Consider the following 22,622-nt stretch of genomic DNA (forward strand, 5'->3'; position numbering starts at 1 on the left):
ATATGATATAAACACTAACATTATCGGTTTATACTCATTCCTACTTTTACAGGTAAAGGTATAATAAAGGCCTAGACAACTATAATAAATGGGAAAATATACAATAAGAATATACCTGTCCTGGTTATAGTTACCAAAATGTATATTTTACTGCAAAATATGTTACATCCAAATAATTTTAAACTAAATGTACCACTAAATATATTATTTTTTGGTTAGATTAGAATTAGAAACCAGTACAACAATATTTGATAAGTCATATTAAACATCAGTTTAAATTGAAAGGAAATTGATACGAAATTTAAATTGCAGTTTCTGTTATTTGACTAATTGCTCAGTTAAGAAAAAAACTGTGCATTTATTCTTATAAATTTTATTTAAGTATGTTTAGTTATTATGTTGGCTGAAGTTTAAGTATATATCTTCAAGTTCAAAAAGATGTTCGGATTTGTTTAAATTGTCTTTAGCGTATTTGTTCTGATAATATACAGAAGAGGGACGATTCGTGTCAGTATAATCAAGAGAACCTTAGCCCTTAAAAATTATTTCTTGGTGCGTCTTAAGTTAATCATGAACTAATAAACCCTAAAATGTGTAGCAACGCGTCTTTTTTCCTTAAGAGCTCCATTAAATATAATAAAATAAGATCGATTCGGCTGATTACAATTTTTCCTTAAAAACACTTAAAAAAGCCCGGCCCGGACGAATAATTATTTTTTAATAGCCCGGCTCGGTAGAAAAAACTAAGTTTTTAGGAAGAATCAACTTAAAGTTCGTTTTTATTGATATCGGGTTTGGACCTGATCGTGTGGTCTTATAATTAAATTATATGTGTCCTTTGTTAGTTGTTTACCCATTATGAACTTGATTGAATGAAACCGTAATATTTAGAAAATCGCTTTAAATAATATTTTTATTTTTATGATTTGATGGTAGAAAATAATTCTTTTTGTTTATTAAACTTTCGAAAACTATTGAACTTTCAAAACTTTTATATACCTGTATATATAACATACATAGTAGTAATCCGGTATTCTAGTTGACCAATATTATGTCGCATGACACTTTTATCTATAAAATAATAATATATATTTTATTTAAATAGTTTCAAAATTATTGCAAATGATCTTTAGATAATAATATATGAGTAACATTTTATAAACATTAGTTTTCCATTAAAGTAATATACTCCTAATATTCTCATTACTACAGCAAATATATTTTATTATTTTCAAAAGATTTTTAATTTGTTTTTTAAATATGTTATATAATTATGTTTTGACACGAAATTTAATGTTTCTTTTATGGTTTTGTAACATGTTATTTTAATATGATTTAAACATAAGAAATATTTTTAAAACGTTTTTAAATTTTGCAAATAACATTTTTGGAATTTCGTGTTCAAACGTCATAATAAAATACTTACAAATATTAAGAACTTGTTTGTCAACACGTTGAAAATATTCAAACTTTATTGTTTTGGGCTTAACATTCCACGTCATACAGTAATTCCATATTTTCAATATTATATAGGTAATATAATTAAATTCCTATTTACTCATATCATTAAAACGTATTTAGGTCATATTTTGGCAGAAAATAGAACAATGTTAACAACATAAATATTTCCTAAATCTTATAAATTTTAAAATTTTACGTGCATATTATACAACATAATACAGATTTGTTAACAAATACAGATATATATGTAAGGTATTCTGAGTCAAACCACGCGGTCATCGGCCTGACCTCCTCAATTGTTTTGAAATTGTTTTTTAAACTTCTTTTGGTCAAATATAAGACTTTTATTTTTTGACATTTTCATGTCTTAGCTCTGGTACATAACCGAAAATTATAACGAAATTATAACGAAAATGCGTTACCAAAAAATAAATGGGGATGAAGATGAGGGAAGGGGGGAGGGTGGGAGATAGGGGTGAGAATTAGCTGTGGTGCATAACCGAAAAAAAGCGTAACGAAAAAAGTGTTACGCTGTTATCTGATATGAGATATGAGATAGGGGTGTGATATAGGGGTAGGGGATAGGGGGTTAGTGATAGGGGTAAGATATAGGAGATAAGAGATATGTTGTATGTTCAACGTTCAAATTAGAACTAAATAATAAATTCAAAATAGTTGAAACTCTCTATATATTAAACTATGTTAAGTTACTTTTGGCCAGATAATAAACACTACAATTTTAGCCAGAAACTTGATTGTACATAATGTTTTAATCTCCTTGGCTTATGCTGTAACTGGAAGCTCCATGTGATATATTTTTTTTTAAACTATAATTCCACAACTAATCTTAATTTATACGGTACTTCAACGAGACATGAAAATGTTCTATCGTGGTTGCAGACTCGGCTGAAAAATGTTTTGGAAATTGTTATCACTAATTTTTGCCCCAAAAATAGTGGTTTTTTAAGTTATTTTTCAAATAATGAAAATTTTCCTGGGTGGTCACTCATCCTGTATCAAGCAGTAACGGACACAGCTTAACCTCAGATGCCGCGTGGCACACTGCGTCCACAATATGCCTCTGTATTATTTTTAATGTTATTCGTAAGGAAAATTTTTCACTTTTTACTACCAAAATATGCAAAAAATCAAAATTTACCAAGACATGTTCTACTTATTTTTTTTTTTTTTTTAATAAGAACTGAAATTAAAAAAAAAAAATAAATAAATCTCGGCCCACTCTCCCCTTATTAGACGAAAAGATTTTATTTAAGTCTCTGATTTTATGATAACAATTTCAGAAGTAAAAATCTGGTCGAAATCTATTTTTTTTTTTGAAAATTAACATAAGAAACCTCTATTTTTAAGGCCAACATTTGTGATAAAAATATCAAAAAAATAAAAGTCTTATATTAGACCAAAAAAAGTTAAAAAAAAAAAAATTTGGAAAATTTTAAGGAGGTTAGGGCCGATGACCCTAACCGATGTGTATTTTTATACATTGAATATTACTAACACAATTTTTTTTATTAATAATAATAAGTACTTAGATTATTTTAAAATGGAAAAGAAGTTTTAAAAAAAAATTGGTGACATTTATATTAAATTTTAAAATACTTTTACAATCTTGAAACAATAGTAACGGGTTTCATTAAACATTATAATTTTGAATTATATTTTTGCAAAACTTTAATTATTTTATTATATTTTAACTTATTTATTTAATTTTATTTAGAACCGTATAAATTTTACGAATCATGCTCTGTGAAATATAAATTGACATATTGTTAGACATATTTCTATAACATTTTAGCACCATATTAGTGAATACATTTTAGAAAAAATGTTGCCTGGTCAAAATCTATTGTATAAATATTTTAAAAACTAATTTTTTTTTCTGCTGTAATGGACAACAAATAATTATTATGATAATTTGTTTGCACACCTTTTTTTATTAAGCTATTAAAATCGCATTCGATTATTAAATAATTTAGTCGATTATTATTAAAAATTAAATTTTTTTTTTTACAATAGACACTAGTTTAAAGGACGGCTTGTACCACGAGTACAAGAGGCACGGCAAAGTGACGTGCGTGAAAGTAGTAGGCCAAGGGTGCGACAGGTACGCCTTGGTGTTCTTCAAAAAGACTGATGATGTGGAGAAAGCCGTACAAATGTCTCACGACAAATCCTTTTTTGGCTCTAAGATCGAAGTTTCCGCGTACCAAGGGTATAAAGATGTCGACGACAATGAAAGCAGGTGTGCCCCTCATACTGGTTTTTTGATTTAAACTTTTATTCATTTCGTCGTTGTTATAATGTATGTATTTTTCACCCTAGACCTTATGAAACGGAGTTGGACGAGTTTCATCCCAAGGCGACCAGAACTCTGTTTATTGGGAACTTAGAAAAAGACATAACCGTCGACGAGCTGAGGAAGTATTTCGAACCTTTCGGCGAAATAATCGTAAGTGATCAAAATTCGCTATTCCCCGTGCGCGTTTGAACGATAATAGCAATAATAACAATAATCATCCATAACTATGTAACAGTGATAATATTAAAATGTATGATTTGTTCAATTTCCGCGTGGTAGGAAATCGACATTAAGAAAGGCAGCAACATCAACGGGGGCAGCACGGGCACGTACGCATTCTGTCAATATGTAGACATCACCAGTGTCGTTAAAGCCATGCGGACACTCGACGGCGAGTACTTGGGCCAAAACCGTATCAACCTGGGTTTCGGAAAATCTTTGACCACCAGCTGCGTTTGGGTGGACGGCATCGCCGAGTCTGTCAGCGAGAAGTATCTCGCCACTCATTTCAATCAGCACTATGGCAACGTCACCCATTGCGTGATCGACCGGTCCAGGGAACACGCATTGGTATTCTTCCAACAGGTATTTATCATGTCTTTATTTGATTATTCCCCTTTTGTTTTCACACACTAAACGTGCGTCGTTTTTGCCGCTTGCTTGCTTTCAGATTAACCAGGCGCAGTCAGCCGTGACCGGGATGCGCGGTGCCATCTTGAAGGGACGAAAACTTCAAGTGGATTACGCGTCCAGAGAGTGTCAGCAAGGGTTCTACGAACACTTGGACAAAACTCCCGGCGACTTGAGTCCCGAGTCGAACGGGCAGCAAAACGACACCACCACTCAATTTTCACCGTGCAGTACCAACGGCCTCGCTATACGGGGCTTCGAAACTCCATCGTCGTCGTGTAGCAGCGCAGCCGGCGACAAAAGTTACCCGAGAAATGCCGACGAACCGCGCAACACTTCGATATCTGTCCACAACCCTCAAGACATGCGGAACCTGCAAAACAAGAGGGACTCGTTGTTGGAACAGCTCGAAGAGTGTCCCAGTTCCGGTGACGAGATACTCAACGGTTCGTCGAAAGCGCCGCAAGCGACAAGCCGATCGGCCATGCCTTTGGGCGACGATCGGCCGTCGGAGAGCCTCACGCCTCCATCACAAGTTCCTAATCCTCAACCTAAACTAATCGTACCGATCTCCTCATCGACGCAGTCGTCCAAGTTTGCCGTGCACGTCACCAACCCTCTGCTCAGCCCACCTCTCAGTTCTCCGAGGAGGCCGCAGTCGTCCAACTCGGACGACTCGCAGACCTCCGACCCGGGTTTACACGGTCTCGAAGAGAGGCTGAGAAACCTGGACGAGAAGTATGAACAGTGGAACGGTTCCAAGGCGAACGTGGCGTTAAAAATGGACTCGGCCCCCAGATGGAGCGCCAAGTATAAGTTTATCGACCCCGACGGCAAGCTCGAGCCGTCCGACATCGTCAAGTCTGTGCTGGCCAAACCCAGCGTTTTCGACGGCGACACCAAAAGACTCGAAAACATCTCCGACAAGTACATACCCAAAGATTTCGTCCCGTCCAGAACGAGCCCAAACTTGCAGAATTTTCGAAACCAGCAAGTCGGCTCGTTTTCGCCGTTGACGCCGTCGAGTAGCGGCTCGTCCAAGTCTCCCCCAGCGTCGTCACCGGCCGCTGCCAAGACTCAATACCCGTTCCCGAGCGGCCACCCTCTGCCGGCCACTACTTCACAGGTGGCCGCTCCGCCCGCAGAACCTCCCCGGCCGCCTTCTGATCCGCGGCTGGCGATGGACCCGCGGGTGTCGGTGGCCGATCCCAGGTTGTCTGCCGATTCCAGAGGGTCGTTCTTAACCAAACAGAATATATGCACCATCAACGACAACAGGTACGTGCCTGACATTCTCAACACGAAAGACCCGAGACATCCGATTCACAAAGACGCCGAGATCAAAGACGGCCCGGAAGCGTTTTACCGTAGTAAAATACGAGACGAGTATACCAAAAATTGGCTGCACACTTTTGACCGGAAAGAAAACGAACCGGCGTATAGGGCGGTCGATTGGTATGACCGTCAGAGGTTCAGCGATTTCCGAAAAGAAGAGGAAGAAAAAGTGAAAAACGAGCAGATCAGTAAGCAAAAGCTTTTGGACGGGTTTGTGATAAAAAGGAAAAGCTCTGGCGATACGGTCGCTAACCCTCCTCCCTCTGTTCCGTTCTTTGGGAATTCTCATGAAAAATTAAAGAGTTTCGGTGAAACGAAAAAGGTTCCGGAGCCGCCTCCGCCAGTGCCCAAAAAATCCGAAGAGATTCCGTTCAAACGAGGAGAAGAACGTGTCGTCGAAGTGAAAAAAGTATTTGAAGAAGTCAAACCCCCTGAACCTCCACCGCTTCCTCCTTCTTCGGTACATAATTTGGACGAAGAAAAAATAGATCTCATAACTGCAGAAAACACTATCGCCAACATTTTATTGTCTTCTATCGAAAGTACTACTACCGTCCTTAAAAAGAATGAACCCGAAACCCTAAAAGAAAGAGCTAAAGTGGAAAGAACGATTTCCAACGAATCTGTTAATAAATTGTCCGATTCTGAAAAAAAGAAAGAACCCGCGAACGAAGTAGTTAAAAAGAAAGAAATCGAAAGGAAAAAATCTATCGATCACGACGGTAACAAAGGTAGAGATAAGAAAGAACTCGATTCGAAAAAGAGTAGTGTTTGCCTGTCGAAACCCAAGGATACCGATAGTAAAGCTAAAGAACTAGAGTTCAACATGTTCGAAATAAACCGCATGAACAATAAGAAAAAAGAGGAACAACTTCTTCTTACCAACGGCAAAGTGAAAGAATCTGAAAAGAAAAAGGACGCACAGTCGACAAAACAACAGGAGAAGAAACCCGAAGTAAAGAAAGAAGAGAAGAGAAAACATTCTGTCGGCAGCAAAGAGACGGATGGTAAAAAAGACGACGGAGAGAAAGTCAAAGAGAAGAAAAAAGACAAACGTGACAGAGATTCGTCTTCTAAACACAAGGAGAGAAAGAAGAGCCTGGACGAAAGTGGCGGCAAACACAGACACGAAAGCGGTAGTAAGAAGTCTAAAGAACATTACAAGGCCAAAGAAGAAGAGAAAATCCACCAAGCAGTCGCCACGGACTCGGACGGCAAAACAACCGAAGACAAGGAATCCAAGAAGGACAAGCGAGTAGACAGGCACAGCATAAGCAGTAACAGTTCGGCGGGGCGGTCGTCAAAGAGACGGATGAGCGACAGTTCGGAAAACTTGGACGACTCGAAGCGTTCAAAGCGAGAGAGTAAAAGTTTGTCCAAGGATAAAAGCCACAAGAAAACGTCCGACAAGCACATTTCGTTTATATCGAAAATTTTGGACGGTAAGAACAAGGAGCAGAAGAAAGACCACGAGAAGAAAACCGACAAGAAGAAGGAAGAAAGAAAAGTCGTCAAGACGCCGACGTTGACGGAGACGGATGACGACGACGACGACGAAGACGAAGAGGCCAGAGAGAGAAGGAAAAATCATTCTATATTCGAGGTGGTACTCGACGAGCCGTACGTGTCCATGTACGACAAGGTGAAGGCCAGGTCGACGAAAAACATGCAAAAACAAGAAGAAGAAAAGCGGCAAGAGAAACTCAAAGAGAAGTTCAGTCAGCTGAAACAGAGCCGTGCGAAACGAGAGGAGAAGAAGAGGTCCGCGTCGTACGACGGCGATTCGGATTCCGACCGCGGCCCTCGTAGGTCGTCCAAGTTGCTCATCACCAGCTCGGACGACGACGACGACTACTTTCGCCGGAAGAGTCTCCGGCAGGTTTCCGACTCGTCGGAAAGCGAAAGGCCGAAAATCCAGCGAACCGTTTCGGACAGTTGTTACAACGCGGACAAGGCCAAACAAAAGCGGATATCCGACTCGTACGACAACGACCGGCTCAGGGCGCAGAGGGTGTCGGATTCTTCTGAAAACGAAAAGTTCAAACGGTTGTCCAAGTTCAAGGACTTCGCCAGAATACACCATTCCGAGTGCAGTGACAGCGACGACGCGTTCATCCGCAAGAACTCGTTTAGTTTCGACAAAATCCAAAACGGCGGTCTCGACGTGCAAACGTACAACGGGTACCAAAAGAAAAAGAAGCAGAAGAAGTCCAAAAGCGATTACTCGAGAAAGTCGTCAGTCGATAACGGGTCTGACAGCACTACCAAATCGATCAAGGAGAAGAAGAAGAAACACTCGACCGGTCATAAGACCAACATCAACGAAAGGATGCAAGACATATTCGGTCCGCTGTCAGACGAAGACAACGACAAGATTATTGTCAACAAGTGGAGCGTGTCTGACGTGTTCGGCACCGATTCGGATACCGAGCACGAGCGGAAGGAAAATAAACCGAAAATGGAAAATAAAAAGTTCAACGAGTTCGGAAACGACGTATTGAAATCTCTGTCTCATAACGTTGACGACATGACGAGAAAGAAAAAGAAAAGGAAGAAGGACAAAGAGAGGAACAAAGAAGATCGTAGAGACGAATTCCAGAAAGACCGTAAAGACGATTGTAGAGAAGACAGAAAAGAAGAACGCAGAGAGTGTAGAAAAGACGAACGCCGAATAGAGCAGAAGCGCAGGGAAGAACGCAAGGAAGAGCAGCGCAGGGAAGAACGCAAAGAAGAACTACGCGGAGACGAACGCAAAGAAGAACGGAGGGACGTGTGCAGTAAAGACGAACGTAAAATTGAACACAAAGAAGACGGCGGAACAGAAGAGCGCAGGGAAGACGTTAAAAAGCCCGAGTCGAAAGAAGTGAAATTAGAAAAATCGGTCGCCCTAGTCCACCACCAAGAAGAGAGGAAAGCGCCCAGGGAGCCTAAACATTACGAGGAAATCAAAGTGATGGACAATCTGCAGAGCATCATCGAGTCGAAAAAGAAACCGAAAGAAGAACAACAAGAGTTTATTGCCGCCGCCGCCGCCGCAGCAGCAGCGGCCAGCAGTGAAGTGTCGAAGAAAATCACTCAGGAACGAGACGTGTTTTCTTCATTTTTCGATTTTGATGATTCCAAAGGCCCCGAGGACGAGACCATCACTATTTTCAAAGGCGAAGACGACACCGTCAAAACCGAAGTGATGTTTAGGACAATGGACGACACAAAAGACGACCCGTCTTCGACTTCTTCGTCGTTCAAACCAACGACGACGACCACGACCACGACCACGTTCGAACCGCCCGCCAAGAGAGAAATAATCGGCTTCGGTTCGCACATGGCCGACGAGACGGCGGTCAAAAGCATTTCCGAAAATGTGGAACCGCTGGTGCAAGAATCGGACGATTCGATGACACTTCCAGAAGACAAACCTACACCCGTCATATCCCAAGAGGAGACTGAGGGCGCCGTCGCGGCTTTGCTCGAGGCGTCGTTCGGTCAGGACTTTTGCGATTCTTCTTACTCGGACAGGTCCGCTAAGCCGGACACTCCTCTTTCAGACAGTGAACTCCAAATCGATACCGACGACGAAGACAGTATCGACTCTATAGTAGACGAATGCAAGAACAGTGTTGTTTCAGACACGTCTGAAAATCCGAACAATTCGTTGTCGGCCAGTAGTAAAGCCAGAGACGAAGACGTCGGCGACAAAGCGGACAGACCCGAATCGATAGTGTTTGCAACAAAGAAGAAATGCGACAAAACAGTCGCTGAACCCAAAAAGCTGGAAAAACGGCCACTGCTCGAAGTGCCCAAAGATCCTCCGACGTCTGCTGCCGCGCAAGCCGACAAGAAACCGACATCTCCTTTGAGTCACAATTTCAGATTACCCCAAATGGTCATACAGCAGACATGCACGAGACCTTTGAACATAAACTACGCCAAACCGTTGGTCGAGGCTAAACCCGCCGTGGCCGTGCCTCATGAAATCCTCATTTCTCCTACCGACCAGACGGTCAACGAGATGGTTTTGCCCAAACGGCCGCCGGAACTTGTTAAACCCGAAGATCAGGTGTCGGTTGTGAAGTATTCAAATACTCAACCGCCGCCACCTCCGCCACCACCACCTCCTCCACCACCACCACCACCACCACCACCACCACCTCCTCCTCCACCTCCGCCCGCAGTGGTTTGCCAAGAGAAGTCTGTGATATTGTGTGCCGCAGCACCGCTTCCGCCGTCTTCTCTGATCAAACAGGAGTTTGTGGGACAACCGTCAGTGTTGCAGCACACAAAGGACACTACTCCTGTGGTTCAGAGTTGCATTGTAACGCCCCCGGTCAGTTATCCCGAGAGCGAAAACACTAAAGTGGATTTAAAAGAAGAACAACTCAAAGAGGAACCGACATTGCCCACGTTGAGTGCTCGAGAAGAACATCCGATGACGTCCGTCAAAGCCTCGATAATAACATATGCGAAAAAGCTCGTTGCCCCTGTCGAAAGGCGACCGCTGACATTGACACTGACATCGGCCACCGCTGAAGCTTCAAATGTAGACCCAAAACAAGACCGACCTTTGTCTCCTCCGCCAAATGTAGTCTCTACTGACCCAGTTGTCTCTGACGACAAACTGATGCCTAAACATCCAAAAGCAAAGGGCTTGGAACGCATCGTCGAGCAAATCAACGAGAAAATCCGAACCAAATCCGGTACTGAGAAATCTTTGAACTTGACCAAAGAACCCAGAATGATGCCGCTAAAGAAAGTGCTCATTGCTAAGGAAAAAGACGAGAACAGGAAAGACAACCAAACGGCGGAAGTCGTTGTGGACGTTAAGTCTAAAATGGCGGCTGTGGTGGACTTAGAATCGGCTGAAGATTTAGTAGTGGCGCCATTGACTCCGAAATTTGAAGACAAAAACGAAGTGTTTGCCAGTCCGGGAGAAAGTAGTTGTGAACCCAAAGAACTGGACACAGCTAGGATTAAAAAAGAAGACGAGTTCATGAAGGAAATGGTGAAAATTGATAGAGGTAAGCAAAAGAAAACGAAAATTGTTAATTTTTTATTTGACTAATTATTGTTTAATTGTTTTCTCGTAGATGCAGCAGTTAGAGGTAGGCGTAGAGGCGGAAGAGGAGGTCGTGGTAATCGGGCGGGTATTAATGCAATAGTGACTCCGAGGAGAACCCGTCAAAATATTACAACACTAAATATGCCTGCACAGAGCGCCTCGACTGATGTGTATGAGTTCACGGACGAAGAAGAAAAAGTCAACCAAAAGTACAGCAAATCTCCCGAACCTTCTATCATAACCGCACCGGCTAATGTCACTCCATCAACGATGACTGCTAGTGCCGTAGCGAGTACTTCGCCGCTGACTAGAAAATCGAGAAGACTTCAGGTAAATAAAATTGAATATAATAATTATACTTTTGTCATTTGTGATTTGTGATTTATATGTATAACGGATTAAATAATTATTCTATTATAGGAGAAAGATGGTGGAAAGACCACATTAGAAGAAACAATTGACGAAGTTGCTCGAGGACCATGCACACGACGTACTACTCGTTCCAAACCTCACGCAGTGCAGTTATTGAGTCTAGAAACATCACCACGAAAGAATAAACAACTGAGCGGAAAAAAATCTAAAGCGGAGTCACCCCAACCTGTATCTAAAATAGAAATGACAGAATCAGCCTTGTGCAGTGAACAAGATGACAAAAATCAGCTCTCAATGTCAATGTTATCAACGTCATCCGCTTCATCTACTACCTCTGAGACAATGACGCTGATCGATCCTGTCAGTGGGTTGCTAATTCCTATGCAAGAGTCGGAAGAAGGACAGTATGTACCGATTGACGACGGAGAGAGTGACAGCGGAATTAAATTATCATCAGATGAACCTCCCGAAAAGAAGCAGCGTATTGAAAAAACAGCCGTGATCCCTGTAACTACATGCAAAAACAGTACTACTATTCCAGCTTTGGCGGTAACGCCAAATAACATCCTTCCGGCGACTACTACTACGTACGCCGTCACACCCGGAATGTCTAATGTAGCGAAAACGCCTTGTGTGATGACTATTGCCAATTCAGCGCCCATTGGTCTCGTCAAACCCAACATTACGTCTTCTGTAATAGCACCTACAAACATAGTTAAGTCTACTGCTGTGATGGCGCCTTCTCCTCCTCCACTCAAGACCCAAGCAAATATTATAAACAAAACAAACCATCCGGTATCTAATCAGCAATCATTGTGCAAACCCTCAGCCTCTGTTATGCAGCTTCCAATCAAATCACATTTGAGCTCATTAAGTCGTACTCCACCATTGCCCAAACTGTTATCGCCCAAAGGGCATATCGTTCAAGCTTATACTACATCACAATCGTTAGAACCAAACAGTAGTCAGACTGCTGCAATGCCACATCCACTACAAACACCACCACCACCACCACCTGTGCCTTCTCAGTCACCATTGGTCGTTCATGCTCAAGCTGTAATGAGTCCTCCGTTGAGGGGAGTATTGAGCCCACCATCTAGAGGAAGAATGAGTTCTCCGCCCAGAATTGTTCCTTCATCACCTCAGCTTGTACTAAGTGCTCGAGATTTGCCAGCGCCCTCCGACGTAAGTATTTCAACGGATTATTAGAAATTATACAAAAAATATATATATATATATATTATGTATAATTATATATTTTAAGAAACAAACTTATTTTACTTTTTTTCCCCCTTTTAGATAATGTGTCCGAAAGGATTTGATATTTCTAAAATGGAGCACCCTAAGTGTATAGTAATGAGGAGTCCATCACCACTTCTGTCGTCTCTACCTGCGCAAGGGTTACCGTACGATGCGACCGTTGATCCTGCTACAATAAGTATGGTTCCGCCTCATCATTTCTTACATCCTCAGCTTATTTATCCGCATTATATTAGAGATACAATGGCGCCTTTCATTCCACAACGTAAGTTACACGCATTTAACGTTTGTTGTTGTAAAAGATATGTTCTTAATTTGTTAATTTGTCCATGTTGTAATAAAGAAACCGTCAAAGTCGTACCGGAGGCTGAAGAGGTCCCACCCTTGGAGTTACGTAAGAGAGGTCCGGAAGAATGTCTGCCGGAGAGAATTCAGCATTTACCTGAGCCCCAACAATATCTGAGGCATATCGGTGTTCCAATGGGAAGTCTGCCATACAGTCAAGTTACGCCGATCAATTATAATTACAGGCCAATAAATACTGTTTTGAAGGTAAGAAATTGTTATTACAAGTTAAATTTTAGATTAATATTTCAGTGATATCATGGTGTTTAATGTTTACATGGTTTTCAGAACTATCCAATCTACTGGCAAGGCACGTTGGCATTGAAAAATGACAAAGCGCTCGTCGAGATGCATTATTTGTTTGGAAACGCAGCAGTAGCCGAACATTCGCTGCAGCGCAATATCGACGGAGAGTTGAAGTTATCGCAGCGCATGCGGTTGGATAAGTCGCAACTGGATGGCGTTTCGCGAAAGATGCAGGTAAGAAAAGACTGGGTTTTAAATTATCGTCTTTTACGTTATTTTTAGCGTTAACAAATTAATTCATTTTTCACGTATTTGCTATTTAGATTGAAGATGAATGTTGTGTATTGATCGCCGTACCAGTTGGAATGAGCGAAGAAGATTGGAACCAACAGAGCTGCACTTTGCACAATGGTTTCATAACTTATCTGCAACAGAAACAAGCTGCCGGCATTATTAACATCACGGCACCCGGAAGCAATCAGGTAAACAACAATCTTTAACAATTATAAGAAATTGCGTGTTTGACGTCAATGTGTAACGTTTGCGTTATTATTGATGAATAATATGCATGTTCAGATACAGTAAATATGATTGTTTATTTTATTTCTTATTGCAGAACGCTTATGTAGTACACATGTTTCCTCCTTGTGATTACATCAACAGTGTTTTATCTACGGCCAACCCATCTGTACTGAAACAACTAACATCTATGGCTCATTTGATAATAGTCATCGCCACAGTGTAAATATTCTATAACGAGTACAAATTCTTTCTTCTAGCGCATTAGGCGCACAAATTATATATAGTTGAATAAATATTTAAAACATAAAAAAAAAAATCATTAAAATTGTTGATGATATTGTTAACAGTTTTTATTATTATTATTATTAATTTTTTTTACGCATTAACAATTTGTTATTGAAATATAATGCTAATGATTTCAAATTGGTTACCATAATTTAAGAAGTTTTCATATTTAAATATTAAGAATTGTAAAGACAAAAATTCACTGTACAAAATTAGGAGTAAAAAAAAAAAATTGTTTTTATTTAAAATTTTTGTTATTTATTTTTCAAAAATTCTAACTTTTTTTATCTCGATTTTTTTATTATTATTATTATTATTTATTTATTTATAGTAAATAAGGTGTAGACTTATTAAACAATTTTTTTAATGTAAGCAAATTGTTGATGTAATTTGATTAGCCAAATGTTAACTTGATAAAAAATGAAAGTTAACGTGTGGTTATTATTAAACAATTAATTTTTAAATTGACAGTATTATTTGGTAAAAATGTCTTATGTACTTATATAGCATAATTTTTCTTGTACAAGTTTTTTTTTTTGGTTTTTAACATATTGAATATATTATATAAATAATAATAATAATAATATGTGTAATACTTGTAAAGAAAAAAATAATTTATAAAAATATATAATATATATATATTACTTAAAGTAATCATAATGACAAATAAAATGAAAATAAGAAAACGAAAAAAAATAAACCCCAACACTAGTTTAGATATAGAGTATTATAGTATTCTATTATAAAATGTGTTTTGCTCAACTAATTTCTAACTACAGTCAATATGCTAATAATATATATGTATGCATGTATTTATACAATATACATATATGTTAACCTAAATGTTAAAACAAATTTAAGGTTTTTTTATTATTTAATTTTTTTTTTTTTTTGTGAATATTATTTAAAGATTTTAGACTTTCTAAATCTATTTGGCAATGTAAATGACCCCCTTCCCCATTACAAATATATATTAATTGATTAATTTAAAAGAAATTAAAATAATGAAAATATTAAATATTGTTCTTTGGCTGTGATCTCTGCATTAAGGTTCACTGTTATAATTTGATTGTATCATAGATTTTTTTTTTTTAAGTGTAACAAGTGTATAAGATATGTATTTAAAAATGTATTTCTATTAGTTATTATTATTGAATAATAAATAATAATAATGATAATAATAAAGAGAAAACTCACTGTTTAGAAAAATTAACAAGGTCTATTTCTTTTTTCCTCGTTTTAACATTTATTTTATTGAATGTCTAAACTATTAGAAGATATCTAAAAATACGTTAAATTCCTCTTGTAATAATTATGTGCATTATTATTTATTAGTTATTACGTTACATTCGAATAAAACAGTTACTAGTTACTATTGATTTTTCTTAAACTATTATTATGTTTGAAATCAAAATTGTAATCGTAACAATATTACTGGCCGTGTTGAACTCATATAAATTATGACGACTGTACTGTATCACAGGTGGTAAGCCTTTTCATCGGCCTTTAAATGAATTTTGTCGATGTTGAAAAGGCGAATAACGGATTCATTAAATGTAGGCTCGAATTGAAAAATCTTACCTTTACAATGAACAACATCAAAACATTGACCGACTGTTATTGTAGTTTACTCAGTGTAACTATAAAACTGTGATAAGATGACAGAAGCTAATATGGCACATTTTGTCAATTTTTGGGTGTAATTTACTGATAAGTTTCAAAATGGGTATTATATAAAATGGCAAACAATTGTACGGCTGGATGTTTTCGTTATTGAGCAATAATTTTGCTAACATGGAAACTAATGTTCTTTAAGAGTACATTTTACTGAGAAACTTAATTAAGCTCATCATTTATATTAGCTTCTGCCATCCTAATTATTAGTAATTCCTACCTCAGAATAATGACGTGACATTTTGTTGGCGGTAAGATTTATATTTTCTAGTGAACTGAATTTAATCGTACTCGGTTCCTAAACCAACACAACATGATCTTTATCAGCACACATTATAAAATAATTATTAATTTTATCTGATCGAATCAATGTTTAATCATAGCGTTAATTGCCGTTTGTACCATTTGTCATTCAACCTCTAATCTGAGATGTGCTCTATCAACTTAACAGTTAACCGTAATTATAATTCCAGTCGACCACATAATATACGTATCGTCTAAGACCGTGGGATAGGAAGTGTGAGAATTCTCCTTTCTCAATTCAAAATAATATTTTCTTACAGAGATCGCTCGAGAATTGATGTTATTCAAAATGATAATTGATGGATGTGAAGCTGAGAATTGATTATTTCTAATTTATTATGCAGCTTCGAAACTCTCCCTCCCCTCCCCCCGAATAAGCTAGAAACTGAAATGCTCATAGAGAGGGTGAAAAATAAAAAAATATATCGCTCTCCTTAAAAATAACGAATTAAACATGTATAGAAGTATAATTAGTTTCAAGTTTCAACTTGAAATAGTTTTACAGAGTATTAATAAAAAATATCCCAATCAAACAATGGCCCCTAGTCTAAAATATTTTCTTCTCTCTCAAGAGAAAATTACCGATTAATTAGTTTATCGTTTTTTTAGTTACAATTATTTTAAGAGCCGAGAATTACACTAAACCCCTTGGTATATTGTAGTATATTTATTATTTATAAATAAAATATATAAACTGGCGTCTCTACTTGTACTGTACTTGATTTATAATGTTAACGGTATTTTTTTTATAGGCGTTTTTATACCTAGTAAATCTTGCTGTCTCGTTTTGTTTTAAGAGTTTGTCAGAAGTTGTAACTTTGACTGTACAGTCTACAATCTAAAACCTTGAAAGTTATTATTTATAGCATTGCGCAGAACACAGGTAAATTAATGTTGTGTTTTGTGAGTTTTCTAGCTTCGATGCGGATCTGAAAAGTATTGTTTTTACAGATAACCTACGACATCTTACAAGCCCGATTCCTTCGTGTAGCAACTCTATAGATCAGAAATCTTACCCGAAAGGTACACTCTACAAGGCCAAAAATGTAAAAAGTCCCACACTTGGCCATCAAAATCGAGAAAAAGATATTTTTAAACTTATCTGGCGCTCTGTAATTTTTTTAAATAATTAGTCGAATTAACTGGAAACGTTTTCTTTTGCTCTCTTTTCAGCGAAGTGTTCAGTTTAAATGAGGTCTAGAAATTAGACTGAATTAAGATCTAGAGTGGGTTTAAAACATACGGTTTTCTTAAACATCTGTAGTTAAACTTAATTTTGATTTTAAAAAAATGAGGAAAATTCATATTGACGTGGTAAATTTTAAATGTCTAGGTTGTTACGTGTAAGTGAATTAACAGGCATTTGAACATATTTTCATTATATTGTAAATTACAATTATGGGTTGCAACGATAATAAATTATTATATATTATCATCAACCTTAATCATATTCTAATCTTACAATTATCATTTCAAACACATTATTGCCTATACAATGATGTTTTCTTGATATTTAATATTTCTACCATCTGATGATTCAAAGCGTTTGTTTGAAAGTTATAATATCACTTTCGGTTATAGTTTTAGATAAATATATCTTAGAATATTCTTATATAATAATAAAAATAGAAAAGGTAGTTGCATAAGAAGTGGTTTTACCATAAATTAAGTATAATGTTTATAATCAATATTTATAAAAATCTGTAGACTAAAAAAAGTACCTAGGTAGAAAACTACCAAGTAAAGTACTAGGCAGAGAACCTTATAGAATTAGAAAGACAAATATTTCACATTTAGAATAATTTATGATTTATATTATACAAAATTGTGGAGGAATTATATGTTGAAGAAGTGATTGAAAAAATAACGAAATAGTAAAGTAAGCTTAAATCTCTAAAGACCGTTTGCACCAACTATGCTTATAATTTAATTGTAGCTGGTACAAACAGCTATAACTTATAATGGCCAATGCCACTAGTATACTGGCATTTTATGCTGATAGTTTCTTGTTTGTTACATTCGATTAAACAAATTTGATTAGACATATAAAAAAAAATTGTATTTAGTACAGAAAAATAAAAAAAGTAGAGCACATGTACGTAATAAATAAGAACATCGAGTAGTAGTATAATATTTAAATATGGCATAATCAATCATTTGTACAAAACAATCAATTTTTTTAATTCCCTTGGTTTTGAAATTTTAATAGTCTTTTTGGCGGTATTTATTGTATTATAATTTAAGTTCCTAACCTATAAAACCATTTAGTTATACTAACGTTACGCTAAATTAAACGTAAGTTTTGCCCACGATGTAGAGAAGATCTTCTCTACATTGTGGTTTTGCCTTATTAAGCGGTCGGCCATGTCAAGATTGTGAAGTGGATTTATTTATTTAATATTAGTATTTATAGTCAATGGTCGTTGCATCCTTGTCTAATCAGCATTTTATCATTTTACCTTGGTTGCAGTATATATGTTATATGTTTGGGTTTCGTGGTAAACTGATAATGTTATTATAAATATATCTCATAATGATAATAGATTATATATAAAACGCATTTCTTGTCGGCACTTCGACGATATTAAAATTTTGATTAATGTAGTCGTTTATATTTTTAGTTCATAAAAAAATAGAAATAGAATTAATTTATAGTTATTTTAAGTCATATAATTTATAACAACCTCTATTTTTGACATACAAGTGACTACAATATGTCACAGCTGGGGAGAGTAAAGGTAAATTGATCCAAGTATATATGATTTTTTAAGATAAATGTAAAATACTTAGTTATGTTTGTGAGATAATGAAGTGAAGAACAATATTAAGTTTCTTTGCATTCATTTTTTGAATACCATATTGTACAAAGTGCTAAATTGAAATATACTCAGTACTCACAAATTGCCTAGAATTGTCATAGAGCATATAAGTATTGTTAAGCTTACTGCCTTTTTTTTTTTAAATCCGACATTGTTTTTTTACCAATGTGGCTTTCATTATTTAGTTTTTATCAATCAATATATTAAAAAAAAATAATTCGATAGTGGTTGATACGTTTATCCTACAGGGGCATTTCAATTCTTTCAGAAAGGGTTAGCCATCTTTTAAGAGACTTCTCTTCACTGTGGACAAACGACAGATTAAATTGTTCATTAATTTTTTTATCAATTTTGGTTCTATCTTGGTTTTTAACTGTTTTATTATCTCTTGGGACCTGTCTTCACATACAGATAACACGTTTTTAAATTCATACCTTCCATGTTTGCTCCACAGTATAGAATTTATTTATAACTTCTGATTTGTTATTCTTAACTATTCAGTTATTACCAGTTACATATGTGATTTTATATTAATTATTAAGATTTCTGTTGCGTTAATTTATAGTATACTATATAATTTGTTTCATTTTGTAATTTGAATAAAATGTTAGTTTTTTTTTTAATTCAATATTTTAGAAATGTATACCAGTGGCATAATTTGGTCATGTTTGTGGGGGGAGATAAAAAAAAACTGCATACATTTTACTCATCACCCCCTCCCTCCCGCAACTTTTTTTCCGTTTGTATACCATTGTGATATATAAAACGTCAAGGGGGGATACGACACCTAAATCCCCCCCCATAATTACGCCACTGATGTGTACAGAATTTTTATTGTTCTTCTCATTATCTTTTAATATAAAATGTTAAATAATTTTTTAGGTACATTATTGTTAAAAAAAAATCACCATAAATGTGTTATATATTCTTTTATAACATATATTTGTTTTGTGACTTATGTGTTTTGATTATGTGTATAGCAATGGCAAACATTTGCACGTTGTTGGCATCTATTTGATGCTACTTGGCAGAACCCTTTGGAGAGCGCAAATACAATTGAGAAATATTTAAAAGGACTCTATAAACCCATTTATCATCCATATGGTAATTTTAACATTTATTTCAATTTTTCTGTTTGGAAGTTTTAAATTACCTATTTTTTTTTTTTAAATCTCAACAAAGAAATAAATTAAATTTTTATTTTGTCTTAGTTGATTCTGGAGATCATGTTGTAGTCATTAATAGTAAGAAAATAGCTTTTCCTGGTGAAGAATGGCGACGGCGTGTGTACTTCCATCATACTGGATATTCAGGTGGAGCATCATGGACACCAGCTTGGGAATTGCACAATAAAGACCCTACAATGGTATAAAATAATATAACAATATAAGTTATATATAACAATATAACAATATAACAATATAACAAGGGCATATTAGGCCACAAGTTTTTCCACAAACAAACAATCACTTTTTCGCTTTCGTATTCCCAATCATTATTAGCAAGGAAAAAAATCACATCCTTTAAGTGGGTGTCTTTTAAGGATTTGATCACACTGTCGTCTTTAGATAAGACCTTGTACAATTGGCTCTTTTTACTGCATTTTAATATTTTGAATAACATGCTGGTGCATTGGCTGTAATAGTGGCGTAACATTAAGAAATAAAATATCTAATTGCTTCATTGGGACTATATCAATTTTATTAGCCACGTATTACGATTATTATTTGTTTGTATTATGAAATTAATAGGGCCGGACATGCCAGTTATGACATGGACGGATTACCGAGAGTCCACTGTATTATTATGATAGCTAGGATGTTAATTTACTTCAGTGATTCTAGGCCAAATAAAAAAAAAATTATTGAGAAAGTAATAACAGCAAAAGTAAATTAAAAATAGCAAAAAGTATTTGAGCAAATAGTAGATAATAGTAAATGATAAAATTGTAATTGTATTATTTTGCGTAACTGTTTTAAATTTTACATAATTGCATCTTGTATAGTTATTTTTATAGCTTCAGGGTAACATTAGATTATGCTATTAAAATTTAGTTAGATTTATTAGCAAAACTACAAAAAAGTAAAAAAATAAACGCTCATAATACAATTTTGAAAATTAAAATTAAAAAATTTACATATAAGTTGTGTTTTTACAAGAAAATGTCAATGTTAGAAAATTGACGCTTGTCCGCTTATGTGTCTCTTAATCTTTGATAAAGTATTTGCTGTTTGGTTTTCAACTACAAATTTTATTTAAATGCATGTCAATTCTTCTATTATTACATAAAGTACATTGATTTTTTTAAAATGCATTATGCAGTTATTGTTCAAAATAAAAAAATATATGACATTGATTATTGTATAACGCTGTCATTATTTTTTTCAGTAAATAAGTACACGTTAATTAATAACATTTAGTGTTATCTATTAACTGATATGATATATAGTTTAACATTATTAAAATCTTTTTTTTTGTATTTAATTTTACTCACATTTCTTGATTTTAATGGTGAACCAGTGGACTAATAAAGTTTATGTTATTGTTCAGACTTAAAAAAATATTGAATCATTAAAAACTGGAATAGTGCATAATCTAAGTGACCTTATTTCATCTTAACTAGTAAAAGTATACCAATAACTATTTAGTGAATATTAATCTTATTTTAATACTAGAATCAAACATTTGGCCTTATGGATTGAGGGAGAACCTTTGGAAGATATTCCAATTAGACAATGGTCTAATCTCAATTTATTTTTGGAACAGTGTTGACACATCTATCACCAAAGAAAAAATATTTATAACAAGGCCATATTGAAATGTTTTTAAATTTTAGATTAGTTTGAACAAATGATTAAATTTACCAAATTTTGTTCAGAGTTATTCGTATTTATAATTAAAAATAAGAAATATTAAAAATTATTATTTTTCAGATTTTCAGAAAAGCAGTTTATCACCATATGAAAGGAAATTTATTCCGAAGGGTAGTCATGGAAAGATTACACATTTATCCAGACTCGAATGTGCCTAGCGATATACTGGAAAATGTTACGAATCAGATTAGACCGCTGCGGTCTATACCTAGAACATTGGATTCGTACAGTCAAGAAGAAGTCATAAAATATCCAAAAATTATCGACTACCCCGAGGATTATGTTTTAAAGACAAAAGAATAAATATAGTTTATATTTTCATAATTATCTATGTATATTAGACTATTTTTAGTTTTTATTTCTATATTTAGATACAGTTTTAGTATTGTTTTTGCTGTATATATATGATGTTTTTTATATTATCCGGTATTGGCAATATTTACTATCTATAAATTATGTACTTTATAGATACACTTAAAAAAGTTTTAGTCAAGTATATGTAAATTATTAATTAATTTATAACACTAGCCTTTTCCTTAAATTGTTTTATATTGTCGCTTTAAAATTTATTGTGAAAAACAAGAACAATAATGTCAGGGATAAACTAGATTGTAAAAAATTGCTGAAAACTCATCTCGTTTCCACAGAAATGTTGCTGATTTTTTTTTTGGCCTATTAATTTTGTTAATCATTTGATTTTATCAGTTATAGATACATGTAAAAATATACAATTTTTCTGATAGGTCTTCCGTCAATATTGTCCAATATCTTTGTTTAACTTATATCATTTACTGGAATCAGAATTGTTCAACAATATTTATCGGGAGAAGAAAAAACATTTCAGAAACGATGTGAATTGTTATCAATGAACATACTTTATTTGTTAAGAATTATTCTAAGAAAAAAGAACCCAAAATTCTAAAGGTTTAGTGGAAAATTTTAAGTATAACCCTTGGATATTTATAAAATCAAATTACAAATCATTGTTTAAGATTGCAGTATTAATGTCATTACACTTTTTAATTATTGTTCTCTTTAAGACAATGCTATTGTTATATGTGAAAAACAAAATCAATGTGCAATATTTTTAACATTGTTGTTTCAATAGTCAATCTAATATTACA

The 22,622-nt window shown here is 35.3% G+C and overlaps 2 protein-coding genes across 2 annotated transcripts in view; both read left to right on the forward strand.

Annotated features, from left to right (window-relative positions):
* Positions 1 to 14,052, forward strand: part of LOC126835299 (protein split ends) — a 58,704-nt gene extending 44,652 nt beyond the window's left edge. The window contains exons 7-17 of the mRNA XM_050567795.1: positions 3,496 to 3,721; positions 3,802 to 3,928; positions 4,058 to 4,363; positions 4,449 to 10,758; positions 10,828 to 11,129; positions 11,220 to 12,356; positions 12,471 to 12,696; positions 12,775 to 12,983; positions 13,065 to 13,256; positions 13,346 to 13,504; positions 13,639 to 14,052. Coding sequence (XP_050423752.1) covers positions 3,496 to 3,721; positions 3,802 to 3,928; positions 4,058 to 4,363; positions 4,449 to 10,758; positions 10,828 to 11,129; positions 11,220 to 12,356; positions 12,471 to 12,696; positions 12,775 to 12,983; positions 13,065 to 13,256; positions 13,346 to 13,504; positions 13,639 to 13,767 — 9,323 coding nt within the window. The 3' untranslated portion in view covers positions 13,768 to 14,052. The remainder of the gene's footprint in view (positions 1 to 3,495; positions 3,722 to 3,801; positions 3,929 to 4,057; positions 4,364 to 4,448; positions 10,759 to 10,827; positions 11,130 to 11,219; positions 12,357 to 12,470; positions 12,697 to 12,774; positions 12,984 to 13,064; positions 13,257 to 13,345; positions 13,505 to 13,638) is intronic.
* A 4,295-nt stretch (positions 14,053 to 18,347) lies between these two features.
* LOC126835322 (39S ribosomal protein L13, mitochondrial) lies at positions 18,348 to 22,253 on the forward strand. The gene is made up of 4 exons (XM_050567818.1): positions 18,348 to 18,544; positions 19,606 to 19,729; positions 19,837 to 19,991; positions 21,559 to 22,253. The coding sequence occupies exons 1-4, from the start codon at positions 18,521 to 18,523 to the stop codon at positions 21,799 to 21,801; spliced, it is 546 nt and encodes a 181-aa protein (XP_050423775.1). The 5' UTR covers positions 18,348 to 18,520; the 3' UTR covers positions 21,802 to 22,253.
* Positions 22,254 to 22,622: the final 369 nt, after the last annotated feature.

This window comes from Adelges cooleyi, unplaced genomic scaffold (assembly GCF_023614345.1).
Source record: "Adelges cooleyi isolate 19-005CV unplaced genomic scaffold, UGA_ACOO_1.1 ACOO_flye_CR_arks_rails_tigmint_CR_PRNA_23, whole genome shotgun sequence".
Lineage (NCBI taxonomy): Eukaryota > Metazoa > Arthropoda > Insecta > Hemiptera > Adelgidae > Adelges > Adelges cooleyi.

Bases quoted from the DNA above. Each gene is read 5' to 3' on its own strand.
- LOC126835322 (XM_050567818.1), top strand. From the start codon at position 18,521: ATGTCACAGCTGGGGAGAGTAAAG. The intron at 19,730-19,836 runs GTAATTTTAACA...ATTTTGTCTTAG, and splicing joins ACCCATTTATCATCCATATG to TTGATTCTGGAGATCATGTT. The intron at 19,992-21,558 runs GTATAAAATAAT...ATTATTTTTCAG, and splicing joins ACAATAAAGACCCTACAATG to ATTTTCAGAAAAGCAGTTTA.